The sequence below is a fragment of the Glandiceps talaboti genome, chromosome 7, assembly GCF_964340395.1.
Source record: "Glandiceps talaboti chromosome 7, keGlaTala1.1, whole genome shotgun sequence".
NCBI classification, from domain to species: Eukaryota; Metazoa; Hemichordata; class Enteropneusta; family Spengelidae; genus Glandiceps; species Glandiceps talaboti.
In genome coordinates, this window is record NC_135555.1 from 11,532,947 (window position 1) to 11,557,700 (window position 24,754).

The 24,754-nt window shown below is 35.4% G+C and overlaps 1 protein-coding gene and 1 long non-coding RNA gene across 3 annotated transcripts in view; one reads left to right on the forward strand and one right to left on the reverse strand.

Moving 5' to 3' along the window:
* Window positions 1-24,754, forward strand: part of LOC144438338 (uncharacterized) — a 302,136-nt gene that overhangs the window by 112,532 nt on the left and 164,850 nt on the right. The window lies entirely within an intron of this gene.
* LOC144437585 (sodium/hydrogen exchanger 8-like) overlaps window positions 1-24,754 on the reverse strand; it is a 73,006-nt gene that overhangs the window by 17,091 nt on the left and 31,161 nt on the right. The window contains exons 1-3 of one of the 2 annotated variants that reach the window (XM_078126554.1): window positions 18,948-19,040; window positions 1,459-1,613; window positions 1,002-1,141 (exon numbers count right to left, since the gene is read on the reverse strand). In XM_078126554.1, coding sequence (XP_077982680.1) covers window positions 1,002-1,141; window positions 1,459-1,613; window positions 18,948-19,003 — 351 coding nt within the window. In that variant the 5' untranslated portion in view covers window positions 19,004-19,040. Of the gene's footprint in view, window positions 1-1,001; window positions 1,142-1,458; window positions 1,614-18,947; window positions 19,041-24,754 lie in introns of those variants that run through there. The other variant, XM_078126553.1, reaches the window with a different exon arrangement.

Here is a 24,754-nt window from a genome sequence, read left to right on the forward strand (position 1 = left end):
TGTTAATGTTTGTCCTTGTGTTCTCTTCAATTTCTTGGGGGAAACCTTAACTCATAAATGTCTGGGGCAATAATGTAGATCTTTACCTACTGACTGGCTTTAGTGAAACCATGACAAATACTAGTAGTTCCATTTTGTAATCCCACTACATTTCTGGTATTAGATAATATAAGGGAAATGTGTATCTAAAAGACATCCCATGCCAATCATTTCAGCCATAGTTTGGGTGGAATTCTGTTGTTGTTGTTGGTTTGTTTGTTTGTTTTTGTTGGTTATTTGGGTTTTTTGGTTTGTTTGTTTTTTATTTTATTTATTTATTTTATTTTATTTTATTTTATTTTTTTTTTTTTGGGGGGGGGAGTCAAATTGCCAGATTGCTGTAACTGGCATGGTATTCTAAAACCACTGTGACTTGACAACACTCTTTTATATGATGCACTTTACAACATTTGTATGTATGGTTTACTAACACAGAGTATGGGAAAGCAAGCATTTTTAGTGAAATCTTGAAGGTCTACATGAAAAATGGCAAGGTGGCCCTGAAGTGATTCTTTCACAAAAATGTAAGTTCTACATTTGCAGTGAACTGTCACATACATGTATATATCATGTTTGAAGACCAAATCACAAAGAATATTAATGGCAATCAAATATGCATTATTGTGGAAAAGTAAATGAAAAAATAACATAATTTCAAATAAATTGACAGTATGGTATCATTACTGCACAAGACTTATTAGCCTGTTTATGTCACTGGATCAATTCTGCTGTGGCTTCGTCACTATTATCCATAATATAATGATAGCAAAAGAAGTACAATGGAACCACAGATTAGTGACATATACAATAAAAGAACAGTGGAATCACAGATCTGGTGATGTACTAGTAGTTTGCCTGGAGACTTATTGATTTGTGTAGTAACAACACAAAGCCATTTACAGCTGTTGCCATAACATAGCTGTCACCAGATGTAACACTGACAAAGTGATATCTCGACTTACCTGCCAGTTTGCTAGATTTTCAATTTTTAAAAGCATCAATATGAAACCAATGAATGCTCCTAAAGCCACTTCAGCTACACTCTCAGGTAAATAGTGGAACTTCCATTTGATAATCATATGCACCAGTAAAATACACATAGCTGTAACATATCATACAGTACACTTGAACTTAGTAATATGTTCATAGCATGCATACAGACAGATGGACAGATACACACACAGAGACCAATACTTATCTCACTCATCCTTGCATTATATCATATATATACATTTTTGTACTTGGAAAGCTTCCCTATATGCAAAAAGAATTGTAAAGCTTCTCTCTCTCTCTGATAAGCACAAACTGAACCCTTTGGAGTTGGTGTCACATGGTCTTTTTGGTAAGTGATATTTTTTAAAAGAACCGCACTCAATATTTGGAAATTTTATGTCATCAAAAAAAGTCACATCAACTTACCTACAACAATGAGAATAAAGAATATAGTTAAACCACTGTCTTTTTCATCTTCCGATGTACCACCTGGAATTTCTTCCTCGGGTTCTTCCGTCTGTACTGGAGTTTTGGTTGTAGTGTTTAAATCTGTTGACACATTGCTGCTACTATTTGGTAATCTGTAATATATGAAAGTGGTTGATGTAGCAATGGCAATGATTAAACCTTTGATGGTAGATGTACGTTACATAATAGTCACTTTCTTCTAGCAAACACTGCCTGTTTTAGCTGTAAAACACTGCAGCTGCATATTGATCTGTTTACCATTATGGTTTAAGTCTCATTTCACACGTGGCATATAGTACAACATGTGTACATTTTTTGTATTTGCTTTGTGAGAAATTACTGACGGTGCATTTTGTATCTGGAAAAATTGAACTTCATGTGATTGTCATAAACATTGTTTTCTTTTTTTTTAAATGAAAAATATACAGATGTTGTATCCAAAACTCATCTGTAAACAAAACTCAACAAAACAAAATATTATGTGTGCAAAGATGGACTTGTGTTAGGGTGATATACAATTTGAAAAATAATGAGTTTACCATAGACATGATATCAACATACTACATGGAACTTTCAATGCTACCAGTAATATTAACAACAGACTGCCCCAACCCCAACTCCAACGCACCCCTTTGACATAATGTATCAATGTGGGTTCGATATCACCAACATGATATTACCCCCCCCCCCCCACTCATTTATCATTAATATTAGAATAAATTAATTCAATAAATGCTATATATAGACTGTGGAACTTGCAATACTACCTGTACAACAGATACTGCCCAACCCTGTACTCCACTGCACCCCATGATATAATTATAATGTATTTTCAGACTCAATATTATCAACATTATCCCCTCACCTCACCTCCTTTATATTAGTATGAATTCATTCAATAAATGCTGTATATATAGGGCACCAGAACTTTTGTGTCACATCTTGAAAAATCTAGACATTCCAGAATACATGTACTATGATGTAGTGCACCTAAGGTCAAGGTCTGATGGTCAAAACATCTGAATAGAGCTACATGTACATGTGGCAGGCTCTAATAAAGTCTGTAAGCCACACAGTTTGAGCTGTGATTCAGCTTCTTTTACCAGTATTCCCTGTCTATACATGTATAATAAATGTACTGCAGCTATATTTAGACTAGTTTCTATCAATGACTTGGTGTCTCCATTGCCTATCAATCTACTGAGTCGTGAGGACACCATACTGTCAAACATACATGTACAACATTATATGTGTACCATGCACATACATGTATGCAGCCAAGCTGTATGCGTGGGAACAGAGATTTTACTCTTGTCATTTTATGCCTGCAATGTACATCCATCATCCATGTCAATGGTTGTGGGGATGCTACAAAAATAGTAAACTGAGTCAAAACATTCAGAAATATTACCCCTGTTTTTGTACTGTCAAAATATGTATACACATGTAAAGTAAACATTTCGAATTTTTTGAAGATTGAAAAATCCTTTGTGGGTCACACTACTACATGTGTTATCTGATACCAAATGATCAACTGGTTTGCACTTATAAAGTTTCATGTCTGTGGTGGCTGGGTCTACACTATGTACATAAATGACCTGTATAACCTATTGTAATTATATCTGACACTTATTATTTCATAAACATAACACTGTATACATGTAACATAATAAACTCTGCAATAAACGAGAAGAATACAGAAATAGCTTGAAATATTTAAAGCCGTCTGTGTACACATACATGTACTCATATATTGAAGATATATCTTGCATTAATTAGTTTTTGTTTGTGCAAAGGTTCGTCTGGTTTATTGACATTTGTGTTATTTCTGTGTATGTTATTTCACAGGATAATTTGTCACACACTGTGACTATGTATATCCAACCATAGACCCTCCATCTATGATCCAATCAAGGAGGTTTAAGATAACTTATACCTCCCTGATCCACTAATAGACACTACAGGAAAGTGTAGGTCTATGATCCAACCAACAACATGTATTTATACAAGTTGTTGCTTTGTTTGTTTATTTTCTACATACAGGTCATAGTATGTGTGCTTATTATAGCCGAAGCCCATGGCCCCCTATTGGTGTTGTTAGGGTTTTTCTTACTTTTTCTTTCTTCTTCTGCCATTTTTTTGTCAAGCTAGAACTAGAAAACGTTTGCCCGTAAACCTTTCAAACTTGGTAGGCTTATCGGGGACCATGAGTACTCATGCACCTAACCCAGTAATTTTGGGCTGGAATATCGAAAATTTCATACTTTACACAACAATAGCCTAAAATCCTGGCTAATAGGGATTTGGAATTTTGATTTCCCCATCACGTGAATATAGTCAAAAACCCCATTCACAAGGATTCCCGGCTAGTATAATGATAAATGATATTTTATCCATTGACTACCACATAATTGTATGTAGTTAGTAGATTAATCATATAATTCCGAACTTGTTCTTCGTGTGTCAACAAATATCCCCCCCCTCCCATGAGGATCCCCACAAATGACGATTAACGATATCAAGTTTCTACTTGTACATGATTATATGACTCCAGGATTTCAACAAAATTGTGCAGTAGATTCAAGTACTTTTTTTTCTCCTATAAATATCACTACAATGTATTTAGGGTACTTGAATATATTAACAAGACAGCTCCTACATGAAAACATATTTAATTTGTACAAAGGATTTGAGTTTTATATGTTACAACATATGAAGGGTACTTGAATATCATCATGATCATATAACTCCTGGTTCTCATCAACTCTGTACACACAGTAGGCATATAAGTTTTACTTGGATTAGGAACCCAATATGGTTAATAGGTTGATTGAATCATACATTCAGTCCTGCAACAGCTTTTCATTCAATATGAATAGTAAGAGTGCATACATCATGTCATTTTGTGATATGAAGAGTACAATGTAAGGTGAGTCATGCATACTTAACATATTCAAATCAAACACAAACTGAATTACACTATTTTTGTACACGTGACAACATAGTGCTTTTATTTACATTTCTTCTTTAACTGTCATATTCTGTGATAAATGAGTCTGGCTAGAATTTCTGGTTTGAATGTTGAATAACACTGCAGTCTCGCTAGGGTGGGTTTTGTCACCAAGCTAACCGAGTGGACGAAATTCTATAGAATTTAATTGATCACTTTCTATATATAAGCCATACATGTAATTTGTGGCAGGAATCCTGGTAGTACTAGTAGAATGATGATGGGAATCATGAAGACTTTCCCTATACTTTACCTATTCATCAAACACACACGCACGCACACACACACACACACACACACACACACACACACACACACACACACACACACACACATACGTGTGTTTTATTACAAATGAGGCCTTCAGTACGGGTGTGTGTTATGAGACCCCTAGTTTGTTGTGATGCTAAATCCATGAACATGATATCGTATATTCTTCCCCTAGTAGACTATACAAAAATCATCGCAGTTTAAAGAAACAACCATTAATGAGCTTTCTGTAGGCATGTGAACTTGTGAAGCCTTCCCAGGCTGACGTGGTTTATGGAGCCACTGGGTGTGAAGCATTTACTGGGCATAAGCTTAAAAGTAGGACCTTGGACCGAGTGTGTACTTTTAAGTGGGAAGTAGGGCCATTTACATACTCATGGAATTAAAGTATAAAATGAGAACTTTATGTATTTTTAAAAGGTAAATTAAATATCCCTGTATTTTCCGCTGTATCTTTACACAACAGCAACTGCAAAATTGTCAGAAAACTGACAACCTACTGTAATAATCTGGTATTTGACATAATTCCATATGCTTTCTTCCTTGAAAAATATAGCCTTTGGTGAATGTAGAGTAGACAGGAAAAGATACCAAAAACTCTTGAAAACTTCAAAACCAGTTTGAAGTTAACCAAGTTGTTTGCATGTTATTAGTAGACTTCTTGAAACACGATTGTAGTCATATGGTGTGATAGGTGAACAAACAAGCGAGAAGGTGCCCAGAATGCCAGGTCCATTTATATTATCACTTCACATAATCCAAGGCTTCATGGTTAGTCAGAGATTACAATTATTGTTCAGGTACTGAGTATTTTTGATTGGGCAATGTAGAAATTGAATTAAATGGTACATTTCCAAGGTGGTGCCATGCATTATTTTCAGAATGTGGTTGATCGATACACTAGCCCATGGTCACAGCTGAATTTATGTATGACCATGCATTGAGCCCAGGTGACAGTGTAGTGACCATAGTTGGCAGAACTCACATGGAGTCTAAAGTAGGTTACATGATGCATTTGTATAAATAACTCTGCCCCCCCCCCCAACTGCCACAAATTGCTGTGCCTTATCTGACTAACAAATTTGCTTTTAAAAAACTTAATAACAAATTCTGCTTACAGAGGTCAAACTCTTTCCTGTACAACAGAGATTTATCCAGTTAGCAACTAGCTACTACCTGCATTGAAACATTTTTCCAGGAAGAGGAACATGAATCAAAATTATTCCACTGTTGTTATATTTAGGAAAGTGAGTTTAAAGTATTTTGCCTTTGAAATAAGACTGTGATAGGTTACCAAACAAGTTACTATGTAGCCTAGAATCCATTAAAGTTCCTTATACTATGATCACCACATAGTCACCAAAGCTCAGACCACAGATAAGATAGTCAATTTCTGCTGTAATTTTAAATAGAAGACAATACAAGCTATAAAGTAACACCTTGATGTGTGTATTTTCAGCAGAGAAGCAGGGCCATTTACACACACTTGGTACCATGGTACAATGGAAGGCCCTGGAGTGTGATAATTTAAGTGACAAATAAGGCCATCTACACACTCTTAGTAATATGGCAACATGACAGACCTTTGACTGGCCATTTATACAATCATAGTAATAATATGGCACAATGAAAGGAGTTTGTAGTGTGTACTTTTACGAGGAAAGTTGAACATTTACACATTCATAGTATTTTGGTAGAATGTATTTTTTAAGTTGAAAGTGGGGTCATTTAAACACATATTGTAGTTTGGTGGAGAGAGAGAGACATTATTGTGTTCTGAAGTGGAAAAGTAGGAAGTCCCAGAATGTAAACAGACTAGACATCAACTACAGGCTATGCAGCTTTGAACAGCAACCAATATACAATTGTAAAATGACTGATGACTCAATATATTGTTCTCACATTTGACAGCACTGAATATATGTGGTCTTGCTAGATATTAGACTTTAGGGGGATTTTACACCAAACACAGAAAAAATATACTGATCATATATTTTTATTTGAAACATCAAAACCAACAGTTAGAACTTGCTATGTTGTAGACCAACATTATTTTGTTTTGGAATAAAGACTTCCACTTAAAAGGGTTTGTTAGATCATCTGACAAGTAAAATGTGTGCATAAAGTGAAAAAAATGAAGTAAGAAAAGTTTAAACTTAAACTTTGAACATGATGTTTACATAAAGTATCCCCAATCCTTGTTTAGTTTTTTTTTCAAACATTTGAAAAGCTGACTTCAAATGAACAATAAGAAATACAGTTCATTCATGATACTCAGTGAAGGTGAATTTTTTAAATAAATTGGTGTGATAGGTGAACAAACAAGTGAGTAGGTGCCCAGAATGCCAGGTCTACTTATATTATCACTTCACATAATCCAAGGCTTCATGGTTAGTCAGAGATTACAATTATTGTTCAGGTACTGAGTATTTTTGATTGGGCAATGTAGAAATTGAATTAAATGGTACATTTCCAAGGTGGTGCCATGCATTATTTTCAGAATGTGGTCGATCGATGCACTAGTCCATGGTCACAGCTGAATTTATATATGACCATGCCTTGAGCCCAGGTGACATTGTAGTGACCATAGTTGGCAGAACTCACATGGTGTCTAAAGTAGGTTACATGATGCATTTGTATAAATAACTCTAATCCCCCCCCCCCAACTTTCAAAAATTGGTGTGCCTTATCTGACTAACAAATTTACTTTTAAAAAACTTAATAACAAATTCTGCTTGCATAGGTTAAACTCTTTCCTATACAACAGATATTTATCCAGTTAGCAACTAGCTACTACCTGCACCAAAGCATTTTTCCAGGAAGAGGAACATGAATCAAAATTATTCCACTGTTGTTATATTTAGGAAAGTGAGTTTAAAGTATTGTGCCTTTGAAATAAGACTGTGATAGGTTACCAAACAAGTTAATATGTAGCCTATAATCCATTCAAGTTCCTTATACTATGGTCACCACAAAGTCACCAAAGCTCAGACCACAGATAAGATAGTCAATTTCTGCTGTAATTTTAAATAGAAGACAATACAAGCTATAAAGTAACACCTTGATGTGTGTATTTTCAGCAGAGAAGCAGGGCCATTTACACACACTTGGTACCATGGTACAATGGAAGGCCCTGGAGTGTGATAATTTAAGTGACAAATAAGGCCATCTACACACTCTTAGTAATATGGCAACATGACAGACCTTTGACTGGCCATTTATACAATCATAGTAATAATATGGCACAATGAAAGGAGTTTGTAGTGTGTACTTTTACGAGGAAAGTTGAACATTTACACATTCATAGTATTTTGGTAGAATGTATTTTTTAAGTTGAAAGTGGGGTCATTTAAACACATATTGTAGTTTGGTGGAGAGAGAGAGACATTATTGTGTTCTGAAGTGGAAAAGTAGGAAGTCCCAGAATGTAAACAGACTAGACATCAACTACAGGCTATGCAGCTTTGAACAGCAACCAATATACAATTGTAAGATGACTGATGACTCAATATATTGTTCTCACATTTGACAGCACTGAATATATGTGGTCTTGCTAGATATTAGACTTTAGGGGGATTTTACACCAAACACAGAAAAAATATACTGATCATATATTTTTATTTGAAACATCAAAACCAACAGTTAGAACTTGCTATGTTGTAGACCAACATTATTTTGTTTTGGAATAAAGACTTCCACTTAAAAGGGTTTGTTAGATCATCTGACAAGTAAAATGTGTGCATAAAGTGAAAAAATGAAGTAAGAAAAGTTTAAACTTAAACTTTGAACATGATGTTTACATAAAGTATCCCCAATCCTTGTTTAGTTTATTTTTTTTTCAAACATTTGAAAAGCTGACTTCAAATGAACAATAAGAAATACAGTTCCATCATGATACTCAGTGAAGGTGAATTTTTTAAATAAATTGGTGTGATAGGTGAACAAACAAGTGAGTAGGTGCCCAGAATGTCAGGTCTACTTATATTATCACTTCACATAATCCAAGGCTTCATGGTTAGTCAGAGATTACAATTATTGTTCAGGTACTGAGTATTTTTGATTGGGCAATGTAGAAATTGAATTAAATGGTACATTTCCAAGGTGGTGCCATGCATTATTTTCAGAATGTGGTCGATCGATGCACTAGTCCATGGTCACAGCTGAATTTATATATGACCATGCCTTGAGCCCAGGTGACATTGTAGTGACCATAGTTGGCAGAACTCACATGGAGTCTAAAGTAGGTTACATGATGCATTTGTATAAATAACTCTAACCCCCCCCAACTGTCAAAAATTGGTGTGCCTTATCTGACTAACAAATTTACTTTTAAAAAACTTAATAACAAATTCTGCTTGCATAGGTTAAACTCTTTCCTATACAACAGATATTTGTCCAGTTAGCAACTAGCTACTACCTGCACCAAAGCATTTTTCCAGGAAGAGGAACATGAATCAAAATTATTCCACTGTTGTTATATTTAGGAAAGTGAGTTTAAAGTATTGTGCCTTTGAAATAAGACTGTGATAGGTTACCAAACAAGTTAATATGTAGCCTATAATCCATTCAAGTTCCTTATACTATGGTCACCACAAAGTCACCAAAGCTCAGACCACAGATAAGATAGTCAATTTCTGCTGTAATTTTAAATAGAGGACAATACAAGCTATAAAGTAACACCTTGATGTGTGTATTTTCAACAGAAAAGCAGGGCCATTTACACACACTTGGTACCATTGTACAATGGAAGTCCCTGGAGTGTGATAATTTAAGTGACAAATAAGGCCATCTACACACTCTTAGTAATATGGCAACATGACAGACCTTTGACTGTCCATTTATACAATCATAGTAATAATATGGCACAATGAAAGGAGTTTGTAGTGTGTACTTTTACGAGGAAAGTTGAACATTTACACATTCATAGTATTTTGGTAGAATGTATTTTTTAAGTTGAAAGTGGGGTCATTTAAACACATATTGTAGTTTGGTGGAGAGAGAGAGACATTATTGTGTTCTGAAGTGGAAAAGTAGGAAGTCCCAGAATGTAAACAGACTAGACATCAACTACAGGCTATGCAGCTTTGAACAGCAACCAATATACAATTGTAAGATGACTGATGACTCAATATATTGTTCTCACATTTGACAGCACTGAATATATGTGGTCTTGCTAGATATTAGACTTTAGGGGGATTTTACACCAAACACAGAAAAAATATACTGATCATATATTTTTATTTGAAACATCAAAACCAACAGTTAGAACTTGCTATGTTGTAGACCAACATTATTTTGTTTTGGAATAAAGACTTCCACTTAAAAGGGTTTGTTAGATCATCTGACAAGTAAAATGTGTGCATAAAGTGAAAAAATGAAGTAAGAAAAGTTTAAACTTAAACTTTGAACATGATGTTTACATAAAGTATCCCCAATCCTTGTTTAGTTTATTTTTTTTTTCAAACATTTGAAAAGCTGACTTCAAATGAACAATAAGAAATACAGTTCCATCATGATACTCAGTGAAGGTGAATTTTTTAAATAAATTGGTGTGATAGGTGAACAAACAAGTGAGTAGGTGCCCAGAATGTCAGGTCTACTTATATTATCACTTCACATAATCCAAGGCTTCATGGTTAGTCAGAGATTACAATTATTGTTCAGGTACTGAGTATTTTTGTTTGGGCAATGTAGAAATTGAAATAAATGGTACATTTCCAAGGTGGTGCCATGCATTATTTTCAGAATGTGGTCGATCGATGCACTAGCCCATGGTCACAGCTGAATTTATATATGACCATGCATTGAGCCCAGGTGACAGTGTAGTGACCATAGTTGGCAGAACTCACATGGAGTCTAAAGTAGGTTACATGATGCATTTGTATAAATAACTCTCCCCCCCCCCAACTGTCAAAAATTGCTGTGCCTTATCTGACTAACAAATTTACTTTTAAGAAACTTAATAACAAATTCTGCTTGCATAAGTTAAACTCTTTCCTGTACAACAGAGATTTATCCAGTTAGCAACTAGCTACTACCTGCACCAAAGCATTTTTCCAGGAAGAGGAACATGAATCAAAATTATTCCACTGTTGTTATATTTAGGAAAGTGAGTTTAAAGTATTGTGCCTTTGAAATAAGACTGTGATAGGTTACCAAACAAGTTAATATGTAGCCTATAATCCATTCAAGTTCCTTATACTATGGTCACCACAAAGTCACCAAAGCTCAGACCACAGATAAGATAGTCAATTTCTGCTGTAATTTTAAATAGAAGACAATACAAGCTATAAAGTAACACCTTGATGTGTGTATTTACAACAGAAAAGCAGGGCCATTTACACACACTTGGTACCATGGTACAATGGAAGGCCCTGAAGTGTGATAATTTAAGTGACAAATAAGGCCATCTACACACTCTTAGTAATATGGCAACATGACAGACCTTTGACTGTCCATTTATACAATCATAGTAATAATATGGCACAATGAAAGGAGTTTGTAGTGTGTACTTTTACGAGGAAAGTTGGACATTTACACATTCAAAGTATTTTGGTAGAATGTATTTTTTAAGTTGAAAGTGGGGTCATTCAAACACTCATGGTAGTTTGGTGGAGAGAGAGACATTATTGTGTTCTGAAGTGGAAAAGTAAGAAGTCCCAGAATGTAAACAGACAAGAGGTCAACTACAAGCTATGCAGCTTTGAACAGCAACCAATACACAATTGTAAGATGACTGATGACTCAATATATTGTTCTCACATTTGACAGCACTTCATATATGTGGTCTTGCTAGATATTAGACTTTAGGGGGATATTACACCAAACAAAGAAAAAATATACTGATCACATATTTTTAATTGAAACATCAAAACCAACAGTTAGAACTTTGCTATGTTGTGGACCAACATTATTTGGTTTTGGAATAAAGACTTCTACTTAAAAGGGTTTCTTAGATGATCTGGCAAGTAAAACCTGTGCATGAAGTGAAAAAATGAAGTAAGAAAAGTTGCAACTTAAACTTTGAACATGATGTTCACATTAAGTATACCCAAGCCTTGTTCAGTTTATTTATTTTTTTAAAAATGTGAAAAACTGACTTCAAATGAACAATAAGAAATATTGTTCCACCATGATACTCAGTGAAGGTTGAACTTTTTAAATAAAATGGTGTGATAGGTGAACAAAAAAGTGAGTAGGTGGCCCAGAATGCCAGGCCCACTTATATTATCACTTTACATACTCCAAAGCTTCATGGTTAGTCAGAGATTTCAATTATTGTGCAGGTACTGAGTATTGTTGTTTGGGCATGGAGAAAATAAATTAAATGGTACATTTCCAAGGAAAGCCATGCATTATTTTCAGAATGTGGTCGATCAATGCACTAGCCCATGGTCACAGCTGAATTTATGTATGACTATGCATTGAGTCCAGGTAACGGTGTAGTGACCATAGTTGGCAGAACTCACATGGTGTCTAAAGTAGGTTACATGATGCATTTGTATAAATAACTCTGCCCCCCCAACCTGCCAAAAATTGTTGTGCCTTATCTGATTAACACATTTACTGTGTAAAAAACAGAATAACAAAATATTCTGCTTACAAAGGTCAAACTCTTTCCTGTACAACAGAGATTTGTCCAGTTAGTCACTAGCTACTACCTGCATTGAAACATTTTTCCAGGAAGAGGAACATGAAGCAAAATTATTCCATTGTTGCTATATTTAGGAAAGTGAGTTTAAAGTATTGAGCTTTTGAAATAAGACTGATAGGTTAGCAAATAAGTTAATATGTAGCCTATAATCCATTCAAGTTCCTTATACTATGGTCACCACAAAGTCACCAAAGCTCAGACCACAGATAAGATAGTCAATTTCTGCTGTAATTTTAAATAGAAGACAATACAAGCTATAAAGTAACACCTTGATGTGTGTATTTTCAACAGAAAAGCAGGGCCATTTACACACACTTGGTACCATGGTACAATGGAAGGCCCTGAAGTGTGATAATTTAAGTGACAAATAAGGCCATCTACACACTCTTAGTAATATGGCAACATGACAGACCTTTGACTGTCCATTTATACAATCATAGTAATAATATGGCACAATGAAAGGAGTTTGTAGTGTGTACTTTTACGAGGAAAGTTGGACATTTACACATTCAAAGTATTTTGGTAGAATGTATTTTTTAAGTTGAAAGTGGGGTCATTCAAACACTCATGGTAGTTTGGTGGAGAGAGAGACATTATTGTGTTCTGAAGTGGAAAAGTAAGAAGTCCCAGAATGTAAACAGACAAGAGGTCAACTACAAGCTATGCAGCTTTGAACAGCAACCAATACACAATTGTAAGATGACTGATGACTCAATATATTGTTCTCACATTTGACAGCACTTCATATATGTGGTCTTGCTAGATATTAGACTTTAGGGGGATATTACACCAAACAAAGAAAAAATATACTGATCACATATTTTTAATTGAAACATCAAAACCAACAGTTAGAACTTTGCTATGTTGTGGACCAACATTATTTGGTTTTGGAATAAAGACTTCTACTTAAAAGGGTTTCTTAGATGATCTGGCAAGTAAAACCTGTGCATGAAGTGAAAAAATGAAGTAAGAAAAGTTGCAACTTAAACTTTGAACATGATGTTCACATTAAGTATACCCAAGCCTTGTTCAGTTTATTTATTTTTTTAAAAATGTGAAAAACTGACTTCAAATGAACAATAAGAAATATTGTTCCACCATGATACTCAGTGAAGGTTGAACTTTTTAAATAAAATGGTGTGATAGGTGAACAAAAAAGTGAGTAGGTGGCCCAGAATGCCAGGCCCACTTATATTATCACTTTACATACTCCAAAGCTTCATGGTTAGTCAGAGATTTCAATTATTGTGCAGGTACTGAGTATTGTTGTTTGGGCATGGAGAAAATAAATTAAATGGTACATTTCCAAGGAAAGCCATGCATTATTTTCAGAATGTGGTCGATCAATGCACTAGCCCATGGTCACAGCTGAATTTATGTATGACTATGCATTGAGTCCAGGTAACGGTGTAGTGACCATAGTTGGCAGAACTCACATGGTGTCTAAAGTAGGTTACATGATGCATTTGTATAAATAACTCTGCCCCCCCAACCTGCCAAAAATTGTTGTGCCTTATCTGATTAACACATTTACTGTGTAAAAAACAGAATAACAAAATATTCTGCTTACAAAGGTCAAACTCTTTCCTGTACAACAGAGATTTGTCCAGTTAGTCACTAGCTACTACCTGCATTGAAACATTTTTCCAGGAAGAGGAACATGAAGCAAAATTATTCCATTGTTGCTATATTTAGGAAAGTGAGTTTAAAGTATTGAGCTTTTGAAATAAGACTGATAGGTTAGCAAATAAGTTAATATGTAGCCTATAATCCATTCAAGTTCCTTATACTATGGTCACCACAAAGTCACCAAAGCTCAGACCACAGATAAGATAGTCAATTTCTGCTGTAATTTTAAATAGAAGACAATACAAGCTATGATGTGTGTATTTTCAACAGAAAAGCAGGGCCATTTACACACCCTTGGTACCATGGTACAATAGAAGGCCCTGGAGTGTGATAATTTAAGTGACAAATAAGGCCATCTACACACTCTTAGTAATATGGCAACATGACAGACCTTTGACTGTCAATTTATACATTGAAAGTTGGCCATTTATACAATCATAGTAATAATATGGCACAATGAAAGGAGTTTGTAGTGTGTACTTTTACGAGGAAAGTTGAACATTTACACATTCATAGTATTTTGGTAGAATGTATTTTTTAAAGTTTAACATGGGGTCATTTAAACACTTATGGTAATTTGGTAGAGAGGGAGACATTATTGTGTTCTGAAGTGGAAAAGTAGGAAGTCCCAGAATGTAAACAGACAAGAGGTCAACTACAGGCTATGCAGCTTTGAACAGCAACCAAAAAAATGAATTAAATGGTACATTTCCAAGGAAAGCCATGCATTATTTTCAGAATGTGGTCGATCGATACACTAGCCCATGGTCACAGCTAAATTTATGTAATACCATGCATTGAGCCCAGGTGACGGTGTAGTGACCATAGTTGGCAGAACTCACATGGAGTCTAAAGTAGGTTACATGATGCATTTGTATAAATAAGTCTGCCCCCCCCCCTCATCTGCCAAAAATTATTGTGCCTTATGTGACTAACAAATTTACTTTGTAAAAAAACTTAATAACAAAAAAATTCTGCTTACAAAGGTCAAACTCTTTCCTGTACAACAGAGATTTGTCCAGTTAGTGACTAGCTACTACCTGCATTAAAATATTTTTCCACGAAGAGGAACATGAATCAAAATTATCCCATTGCTGTTATATTTAGGAAAGTGAGTTTAAAGTATTGTGTTTATGAATTAAGACTGTGATAGGTTAGCAAACAAGTTAGTATGGAGCCCAGTATCCATTCAAGTTCCTTATACTATGGTCACCACAAAGTCACTAAAGCTCAGGCCACAGATGAGAGATTCAATTTCTGCTGTAATTTCAAATAGAAGACACAAGTCAAATTGTGTACACATTACAAGCTACAAAGTAATACTTTGGTGTGTGTATTTTCAACAGAAAAGCAGGACCATTTACACACCCTTGGTACCATGGTACAATGGAAGGCCCTGGAGTGTGATAATTTAAGTGACAAATAAGGCCATCTACACACTCTTAGTAATATGGCAACATGACAGACCTTTGACTGTCAATTTATACATTGAAAGTTGGCCATTCATACAATCATAGTAATAATATGGCAAAATGAAAGGAGTTTGTAGTGTGTACTTATGAGGAAAGTTGAACATTTACACATTCATAGTATTTTGGTAGAATGTATTTTTTAAAGTTTAACATGGGGTCATTTAAACACTCATGGTAATTTGGTAGAGAGGGAGACATTATTGTGTTCTGAAGTGGAAAAGTAGGAAGTCCCAGAATGTAAACAGACAAGAGGTCAACTACAGGCTATGTAGCTTTGAACAGCAACCAAAAAAATGAATTAAATGGTACATTTCCAAGGAAAGCCATGCATTATTTTCAGAATGTGGTTGATCGACACACTAGCCCATGGTCACAGCTAAATTTATGTATGACCATGCATTGAGCCCAGGTGACGGTGTAGTGACCATAGTTGGCAGAACTCACATGGAGTCTAAAGTAGGTTACATGATGCATTTGTATAAATAACTCTCCCCCCCCCCTCATCTGCCAAAAATTATTGTGCCTTATGTGACTAACAAATATACTTTTCAAAAAACTTAATAACAAAAAATTCTGCTTACAAAGGTCAAACTCTTTCCTGTACAACAGCGATTTGTCCAGTTAGTGACTAGCTACTACCTGCATTGAAACATTTTTCCAGGAAGAGGAACATGAATCAAAATTATTCCATTGTTGTTATATTTAGGAAAGTGAGTTTAAAGTATTGTGCTTTTGAAATAAGACTGTGATAGGTTAGCAAACAAGTTACTATGGAGCCCAGTATCCATTCAAGTTCCTTATACTATGGTCACCACAAAGTCACCAAAGCTCAGGCCACAGATGAGAGATTCAATTTCTGCTGTAATTTTAAATAGAAGACACAAATAAGTCAAATCATGTACACAATACAAGCTACAAAGTAATACCCTGGTGTGTGTATTTTCAACAGAAAAGCAGGGCCATTTACACACCCTTTGTACCGTGGTCAAATGGAAGGCCCTGGAGTGTGATAATTTAAGTGACAAATAAGGCCATCTACACACTCTTAGTAATATGGCAACATGACAGACCTTTGACTGTCCATTTATGCATTGAAAGTTGGCCATTTATACAATCATAGTAATAATATGGCACAATGAAAGGAGTTTGTAGTGTGTACTTTTACGAGGAAAGTTGAACATTTACACATTCATAATATTTTGGTAGAATGTATTTTTTAAGTTGAAAGTGGGGTCATTTAAACACTCATTGCAGTTTGGTAGAGAGGGGGACATTATTGTGTTTTGAAGTGGAAAAGTAGGAAGTCCCAGAATGTAAACAGACTAGACATCAACTACAGGCTATGCAGCTTTGAACAGCAACCAATATACAATTGTAAGATGACTGATGACTCAATATATTGTTCTCACATTTGACAGCACTGAATATATGTGGTCTTGCTAGATATTAGACTTTAGGGGGATATTACACCAAACACAGAAAAAATATACTGATCATATATTTTTATTTGAAACATCAAAACCAACAGTTAGAACTTTGCTATGATGTAGACCAACATTATTTTATTTTGGAATAAAGACTTCCACGTAAAAGGGTTTGTTAGTTGATCTGAGAAGTAAAACGTGTGCATAAAGTGAAAAAAAAATGAAGTAAGAAAAGTTTAAACTTAAACTTTGAACATGGTGTTTACATAAAGTATCCCCAATCCCTGTTCATTTTTTTTTATTTTTCAAATATTTGAAAAGCTGACTTCAAATGAACAATAAGAAATACAGTTCCACCATGATACTCAGTGAAGGTGAACTTTTCAAATAAATTGGTGTGATAGGTGAACAAACAAGTGAGTAGGTGCCCAGAATGCCAGGTCCACTTATATTATCACTTCACTTACTCCAAGGCTTCATAGTTAGTCAGAGATTACAATTATTGTTCAGGTACTGAGTATTTTTGTTTGGGCAATGGAGAAAATGAATTATATGGTACATTTCCAAGGACGGGGTAGTGCCATGCATTATTTTTAGAATATGGTCGATCGATACACTAGCCCATGTCACAGCTGAATTTATGTATGACCATGCATTGAGCCCAGGTGAGAGTGTAGTGACCATAGTTGGCAGAACTCACATGGAGTCTAAAGTAGGTTACATGATGCATTTGTATAAATAACTCTCCCCCCCCCCAACTGTCAAAAATTGCTGTGCCTTATCTGACTAACAAATTTACTTTTAAAAAACTTAATAACAGATTCTGATTGCATAGGTTAAACTCTTTCCTGTACAACAGAGATTTATCCAGTTAGCAACTAGCTACTACCTGCACCAAAGCATTTTTCCAGGAAGAGGAACATGAATCAAAATTATTCCACTGTTGTTATATTTAGGAAAGTGAGTTTAAAGTATTTTGCCTTTGAAATAAGACTGTGATAGGTTACCAAACAAGTTAATATGTAGCCTAGAACCCATTAAAGTTCCTTATACTATGGTCACCACAAAGTCCTCAAAGCTCAGGCCACAGATGAGATTCAATTTCTGCTGTAATTTTAAATAGAAGACACAAATAAGTCAAATCATGTACACAATACAAGCTATAATAATACCTTGGTGTGTGTATTTTCAACAGAAAAGCACAGGGCCATTTACACACCCTTGGTACCATGGTACAATGGAAGGCCCTGGAGTGTGATAATGTCAGTGACAAATAAGGCCATCTACACACTCTTAGTAATATGGCAACATGACAGACCTTTGATTTTGACTTCACAATTATGAAAAAGAAAAAAAAAAGACCTTGAAAAAGTAGGATCATTTACAAAGTAACATTGCAACATGGTTAAATGTGCGACTGGGGAGAGTACACAAACTCTTTTTTATAAACATCAAAGCCAACAAAGTTACAAATATACCATACTGAGAACCCATGTTTTTTTAATATTGGGTAAAAAACGTCATTTCCCAGATAAACAAATTCCTACATACTCTGTGAAGTCAAACTTGCATATGAAGAGGAAAACAGGAACTTGGAAAACTCAATGTCAAAAAGCCTTCACCTTTGAATAAAATGTTTTGATGAAGTATCTTAGTTACTCTAGTTCATATGAGCTGTCTTTCAAAAATGTCAGAAAACAGGTGCCAAAAATCAAACACCTTACAGCACACTTAAGTTTTGTTTTGTCAGCGAAAGGTTGAGATTTTGAAATCAGTGGGTAATCACAAAATATGTAGCCTAGAATCAAAGCCAGTTCCGATTGCATTTATTGTTAGTGTAACAGAACACAAAGGCTTGATGGTCAGTCATTTTAATTACAATGAAAATTGACTAATTTTGATTAGAAAATGCTCATATGAAAATTACATTGTGTGGTAAATTTCCATGGCAATGCCAATGTTTTCAAAATGTCAGTACTATACCACACCTGTTTGATTCCTTTTCCCCCCCTTTTTTCATATGATATTGCTCTGGTTTGAACATGCCATTTTATTTATTTCCAGTCCCGGTTGCACAACACTTTCTCCTTCAATTGGCATTCTTCAGCTTCAGTCTTTATTACAGCTTTCCTCTTTTGAATGTGAGACATGAAATGCCTGTCAATGGCTTCTTCTTCAGCCTTTGTCCATGGCAATTTTCGTCGAACAACTTTAGACTTTGTCCCAACTACATGTGCAAAGAAAAAAGGACAATTTTCAGCAATATACATTAAACAGAACTCTAGTGTGTTCAGACCCATGTTGCATCCAAACACTATGTCAGCCCACAACTGCTTGAAAGAAAGTTTGACACTAACAACTTGTTAGCATATGTAGGTCCATATATATATTATTTGTTACAGTCATGTTGTAACCACTCATAATCAGTGTCTAAATGATACAAATATTTTTGGTTACACATTTAATGTTTTCTCATCCATATATACTATTTATTGTGCCATGATTCATACAATAATATGCTTTATACAGCAAAAGGAATGCAAAAAGTATTCAGCAATGAGCCGTTTCTTTACAAATCAAGGAATTGCTATATTTACACAAACTGCAAGCATCATTTGGGTATAATCACTGACAGAGATAATTTAATTGTATGACATCAAGCTGAAGTCCAGTAAGAAATCTGAGGGTGTTCCAGTATTCCATATGCTGCAATGCAAGTCATCTCATTCCCTTCTCATGCATTGTCAGTTTTATGCTCAGATGTCTAGCATTTGATCTGGCATTTGGGACCGGTCAGTTTCTATGCCCTGGGGGGTGGGGTGGGTGGATTGGGAGGGGGTCACCCTGTTTTTAAAATTGTCAGTGGGGGGGGGGGGGTATTCTGTTTTTAAAATTATGGATAGGGGGGAGGGGTCATTGTGTTTTGGATTGTGATGGAAGAAAAAAATCCTTTTTCTACAATGGCATATAGCCTTGTCTGAAATGTGGTACATGTAAATATTTGTTCTTGTCCCTGTTTCTTACATGAATTTTTTAATATTACTTATTAGTTCAAGCATAACTATAAATATACATATACATGTATTACCTAGCTACCACACTAGTTACAGAACATGTCATGTAAATGACTGACTGTTTCACAATCAGTGCTTCACTTATATTGCACTTTGGGGCAAAAGTGAACTTGAAGGTTTCGTAATCATGGTAATCTTCATAGATAGTTTATAAAAGAAGTTAATCTAAAATGTTCCCTACTCGTCACTATGAACTTGTCAGAATTAATACACTTTCTATTTTGGACACTACAAATCACCACATCTCATCAATTTCCAGTTTCTATAAATACACTAGGTATGACCACCTAAAGTTCTCTAACATACCGGTGACTTTACTATACATGCAATATTAATGCCACTATACCAATGTTACAGGGCCATTTTTATGTGACATGGGAAACCCATTTAAAACTTACATTTACGTTAGCTATTCGAAGCTTGGAAATATTACCTCAAAGGATATGAATAACCTAAGCATTGCCTTAATAGAAGCAAAAAACTGCAGATCTCCCAGGGGGAAACCCCCAAGGACTCCCTCACCCCCAGAGGTCACTCATGCATTCAACCAACAACCTTTTTACTGTCATAATGGTATCAAACTTTTCTTAAATATTTTCACCCAATTCTAATTTGAGATGATATTGTCTTTTAAAGATGTGAAATGTTTGCCAAGGTAGTCTAAAATTGTCTTAAACTCCAAATCTCCCCTACCAATGATAGTACCAGTAGATGTGCTGACCTTTACTACATGTATATAATGATGTCATTTAACTGTTTAAGAACATATTTCAACCCTATGTAAGTTATAAATAATAGTTTCTGATACTTGATTGTGCTGTCTTGTAAAGCATGGATTGAGTTATTGATTGAAAGGGTTTGAATAGCCTAAAATTGGCTTTAAGAATAACAATCCTCCAGGGCTTCTAGAGGGAGACCCCTTGGACCCCCCCCCCCCCACATAAGGTGGACATATCCCAGTCTCAAGCTCTTCCCCACTTACTGTCAAGATGCTATCAAAGTATAAGTATTTCAACCCTGTGTAGTTGCTTTTTACATGTTGGTGCTGTCTTGTAAAGCTTGGAAATTATTGTCTGAAAGGGTCTGAATAGTCTCAAAATTGACTTTTCACAGTACAAAACCTCCAGGATTTCTAAGGGGAGACCCCTAGGACCCCTCCCCCACTACATGAGGTGTACACTGTAAATTTTGTATGGTAAGCATAAACATGGTCTATATTTTCATTCATTTGTGACTTTTCGTTTTTCAGTACTCTTGGCTTCTGTGCTTTCCCTTTTCAGACTACCCAGATTTAGGCATGTCGCCATCAACTAAAATTGTACAGCCCTAGAAGATCGCCTCTGTCTGGAACATGAGCGACTACTTTTAAATAAAAAAACACATACATGCAGATGAATGTCTCTATCCTTTGATGAAAGGCTTGGCAACAATAAATGCTGAAAATGTTGACAAAAATAGATGAATTCAACAACATCTACAGCACAGAGGGCCACACATATGAGCGACCATATTCAATTTGAGTTTGCTCACTGTGAAGGGTCAGAATAATAGTGTCGCCAATTCATTTTGAAACTCTGAAATAATGGTCTTAAATGGTAGTCATTAAATTACCAAAATATGAGTGGTGGATTACTAACCTTCAGAAAAAGGAAACTCCAATGACAGGACTTGTCATGAGGTCGTGAATGCTCCCTGGAAGTACTCACAAGTGAACAGCAAACTTACACTAGTTACAGAGATACGCGCATGCGCACATGAACGATTTCAACTCTTGGTGGCGCTATGTGCCTAGAACATGTGTGTGTGCTTTCCTGGTGACTTTTGCGAACACTCACGCCGATTTTCGCACATATTATATTTTTGACAAAAAAGTAGGACCATCGCTGAGAACATTTCTAGGCACTTTTTATGCCTTTTTAAGCGTAATAGGAGGGCCAAAAGTGTGAAGCCCGAGTGCGTGGCTTCACAACATTTTGTGGCTTTACAGCGGTGGTGGTTTCGGGGGGTAATGGATTGACATTTGATAAAACACACACACACACACACACACACACACACACACACACACACACACACACACACACACACACACACACACACACACATACATGTGTTTTATCACAAATGAGGCCTTCAGTACGGGTGTGTGTTATGAGACCCCTAGTTTGTTGTGATGCTAAATCCATGAACATGATATCGTATATTCTTCCCCTAGCAGACTATACAAAAATCATCGCAGTTTAAAGAAACAACCATTAATGAGCTTTCTGTAGGCATGTGAACTTGTGAAGCCTTCCCAGGCTGACGTGGTTTATGGAGCCATTGGGTGTGAAGCATTTACTGGGCATAAGATTAAAAGTAGGACCTTGGACCGAGTGTGTACTTTTAAGTGGGAAGTAGGGCCATTTACATACTCATGGAAGTAAAGTATAAAATAGGACCTTTATGCATTTTTAAAAGGTAAATTAAGTATCCCTGTATTTTCCGTTGTATCATTACACAACAGCAACTGCAAAATTGTCAGACAACTGAAAACCTACTGTAACAGTCTGGTATTTGACATAATTTCATATGCTTTCTTCCTTGAAATATATAGACTTTTTAGAATGCAGAGTAGACAGAGGAAAAGATACCAAAAACTCTTGAAAACTTCAAAACCAGTTTAAAGTTTACTAGGTTGTTAGCATGTTATTAGTAGACTTCTTGAAACACGATTGTAGTCATTTTTTGGTGTGTAAAATCAGACTTTTACCTTTTTTTGACAATGATTTTATTGGCCGATAAAGACAAGGTAAAACAATATGGCAAATTTGAACACCCCTTGTTGTAACTGGACTGCACAAAGGGACAATGTCATTACAAATAGGTTTTTGTATAGTGCTCTTTGAATTCTGAAGTCATGGGCTGATATGACACCAGACACAGATATTACACCAGACACAGAAAAATACACTGATCATATATTTTTAATTGAAACATCAAAACCAACAGTTAGAACAGTTAGCAACAATAAAAAATGAATTAAATGGTACATTTCCAAGGAAAGCCATGCATTACTTTCAGAATGTGGTCGATCGATACACTAGCCCATGGTCACAGCTAAATTTATGTATGACCATGCATTGAGCCCAGGTGACGGTGTAGTGACCATAGTTGGCAGAACTCACATGGAGTCTAAAGTAGGTTACATGATGCATTTGTATAAATAACTCTGGCCCACCCCCCATCTGCCAAAAATTGCTGTGCCTTATCTCACTAACAAATTTACTTTATAAAAAACTGAATAACAAAAAATTCTGCTTACAAAGGTCACACTCTTTCCTGTACATTACAGATTTGTCCAGTTAGTGACTAGCTACTACCTGCATTGACGCATTTTTCCAGGAAGAGGAACATGAATCAAAATTATTCCATTGTTGTTATAATTAGGAAAGTGAGTTTAAAGTATTGTGCTTTTGAGATAAGACTGAGATAGGTTAGCAAACAAGTTACTATGTAGCCTAGAATCCATTCAACTTCCTAATACTATGGTCACCACAAAGTCACTAAAGCTCAGGCCACAGATGAGAGATTCAATTTCTGCTGTAATTTTAAATAGAAGACACAAATAAGTCAAATTATGTACACAATACAAGCTACAAAGTAATACCCTGGTGTGTGTATTTTCAACAGAAAAGTAGGGCCATTTACACACCCTTTGTACCATGGTACAATGGAAGGCCCTGGAGTGTGATAATTTAAGTGACAAATAAGGCCATCTACACACTCTTAGTAATATTGCAACATGACAGACCTTTGACTGTCCATTTATACATTGAAAGTTGGCCATTTATACAATCATAGTAATAATATGGCACAATGAAAGGAGTTTGTAGTGTGTACTTTTACGAGGAAAGTTGAACATTTACACATTAATAGTGGTTTGGTAAAATGTATTTTTTAAAGCTGAAAATGGGGTCATTTAAACACTCATGGGAGTTTGGTAGAGAGGGAGACATTATTGTGTTCTGAAGTGGAAAAGTAAGAAGTCCCAGAATGTAAACAGACAAGAGGTCAACTACAAGCTATGCAGCTTTGAACAGCAACCAATACACAATTGAAAGATGACTGATGACTCAATATATTGTTCTCACATTTGACAGCACTTCATATATGTGGTCTTGCTAGATATTAGACTTTAGGGGGGATATTACACCAGACACAGAAACAATATACTGAACATATACTTTTATTTGAAACATCAAAACCAAAAGTTAGAACTTTGCTATGTTGTGGACCAACATTATTTTGTTTTGGAATAAAGACTTCTACTTAAAAGGGTTTCTTAGATGATCTGGCAAGTAAAACTTGTGCATGAAGAGAAAAAGTGAAGTAAGAAAAGTTTCAACTTAAACTTTGAACATGATGTTTACATAAAGTATACCCAAGCCTTGTTCAGTTTATTTATATTTCAAAAAAATGTGAAAAACTGACTTCAAATGAACAATAAGAAATACAGTTCCACCATGATACTCAGTGAAGGTTGAACTTTTTAAATAAAATGGTGTGATAGGTGAACAAACAAGTGAGTAGGTGGCCCAGAATACCAGGTCCACTTATATTATCACTTCACATACTCCAAAGCTTCAGGGTTAGTCAGAGATTTCAATTATTGTTCAGGTACTGAGTATTTTTGTTTGGGCAATGGAGAAAATGAATTAAATGGTACATTTCCAAGGAAA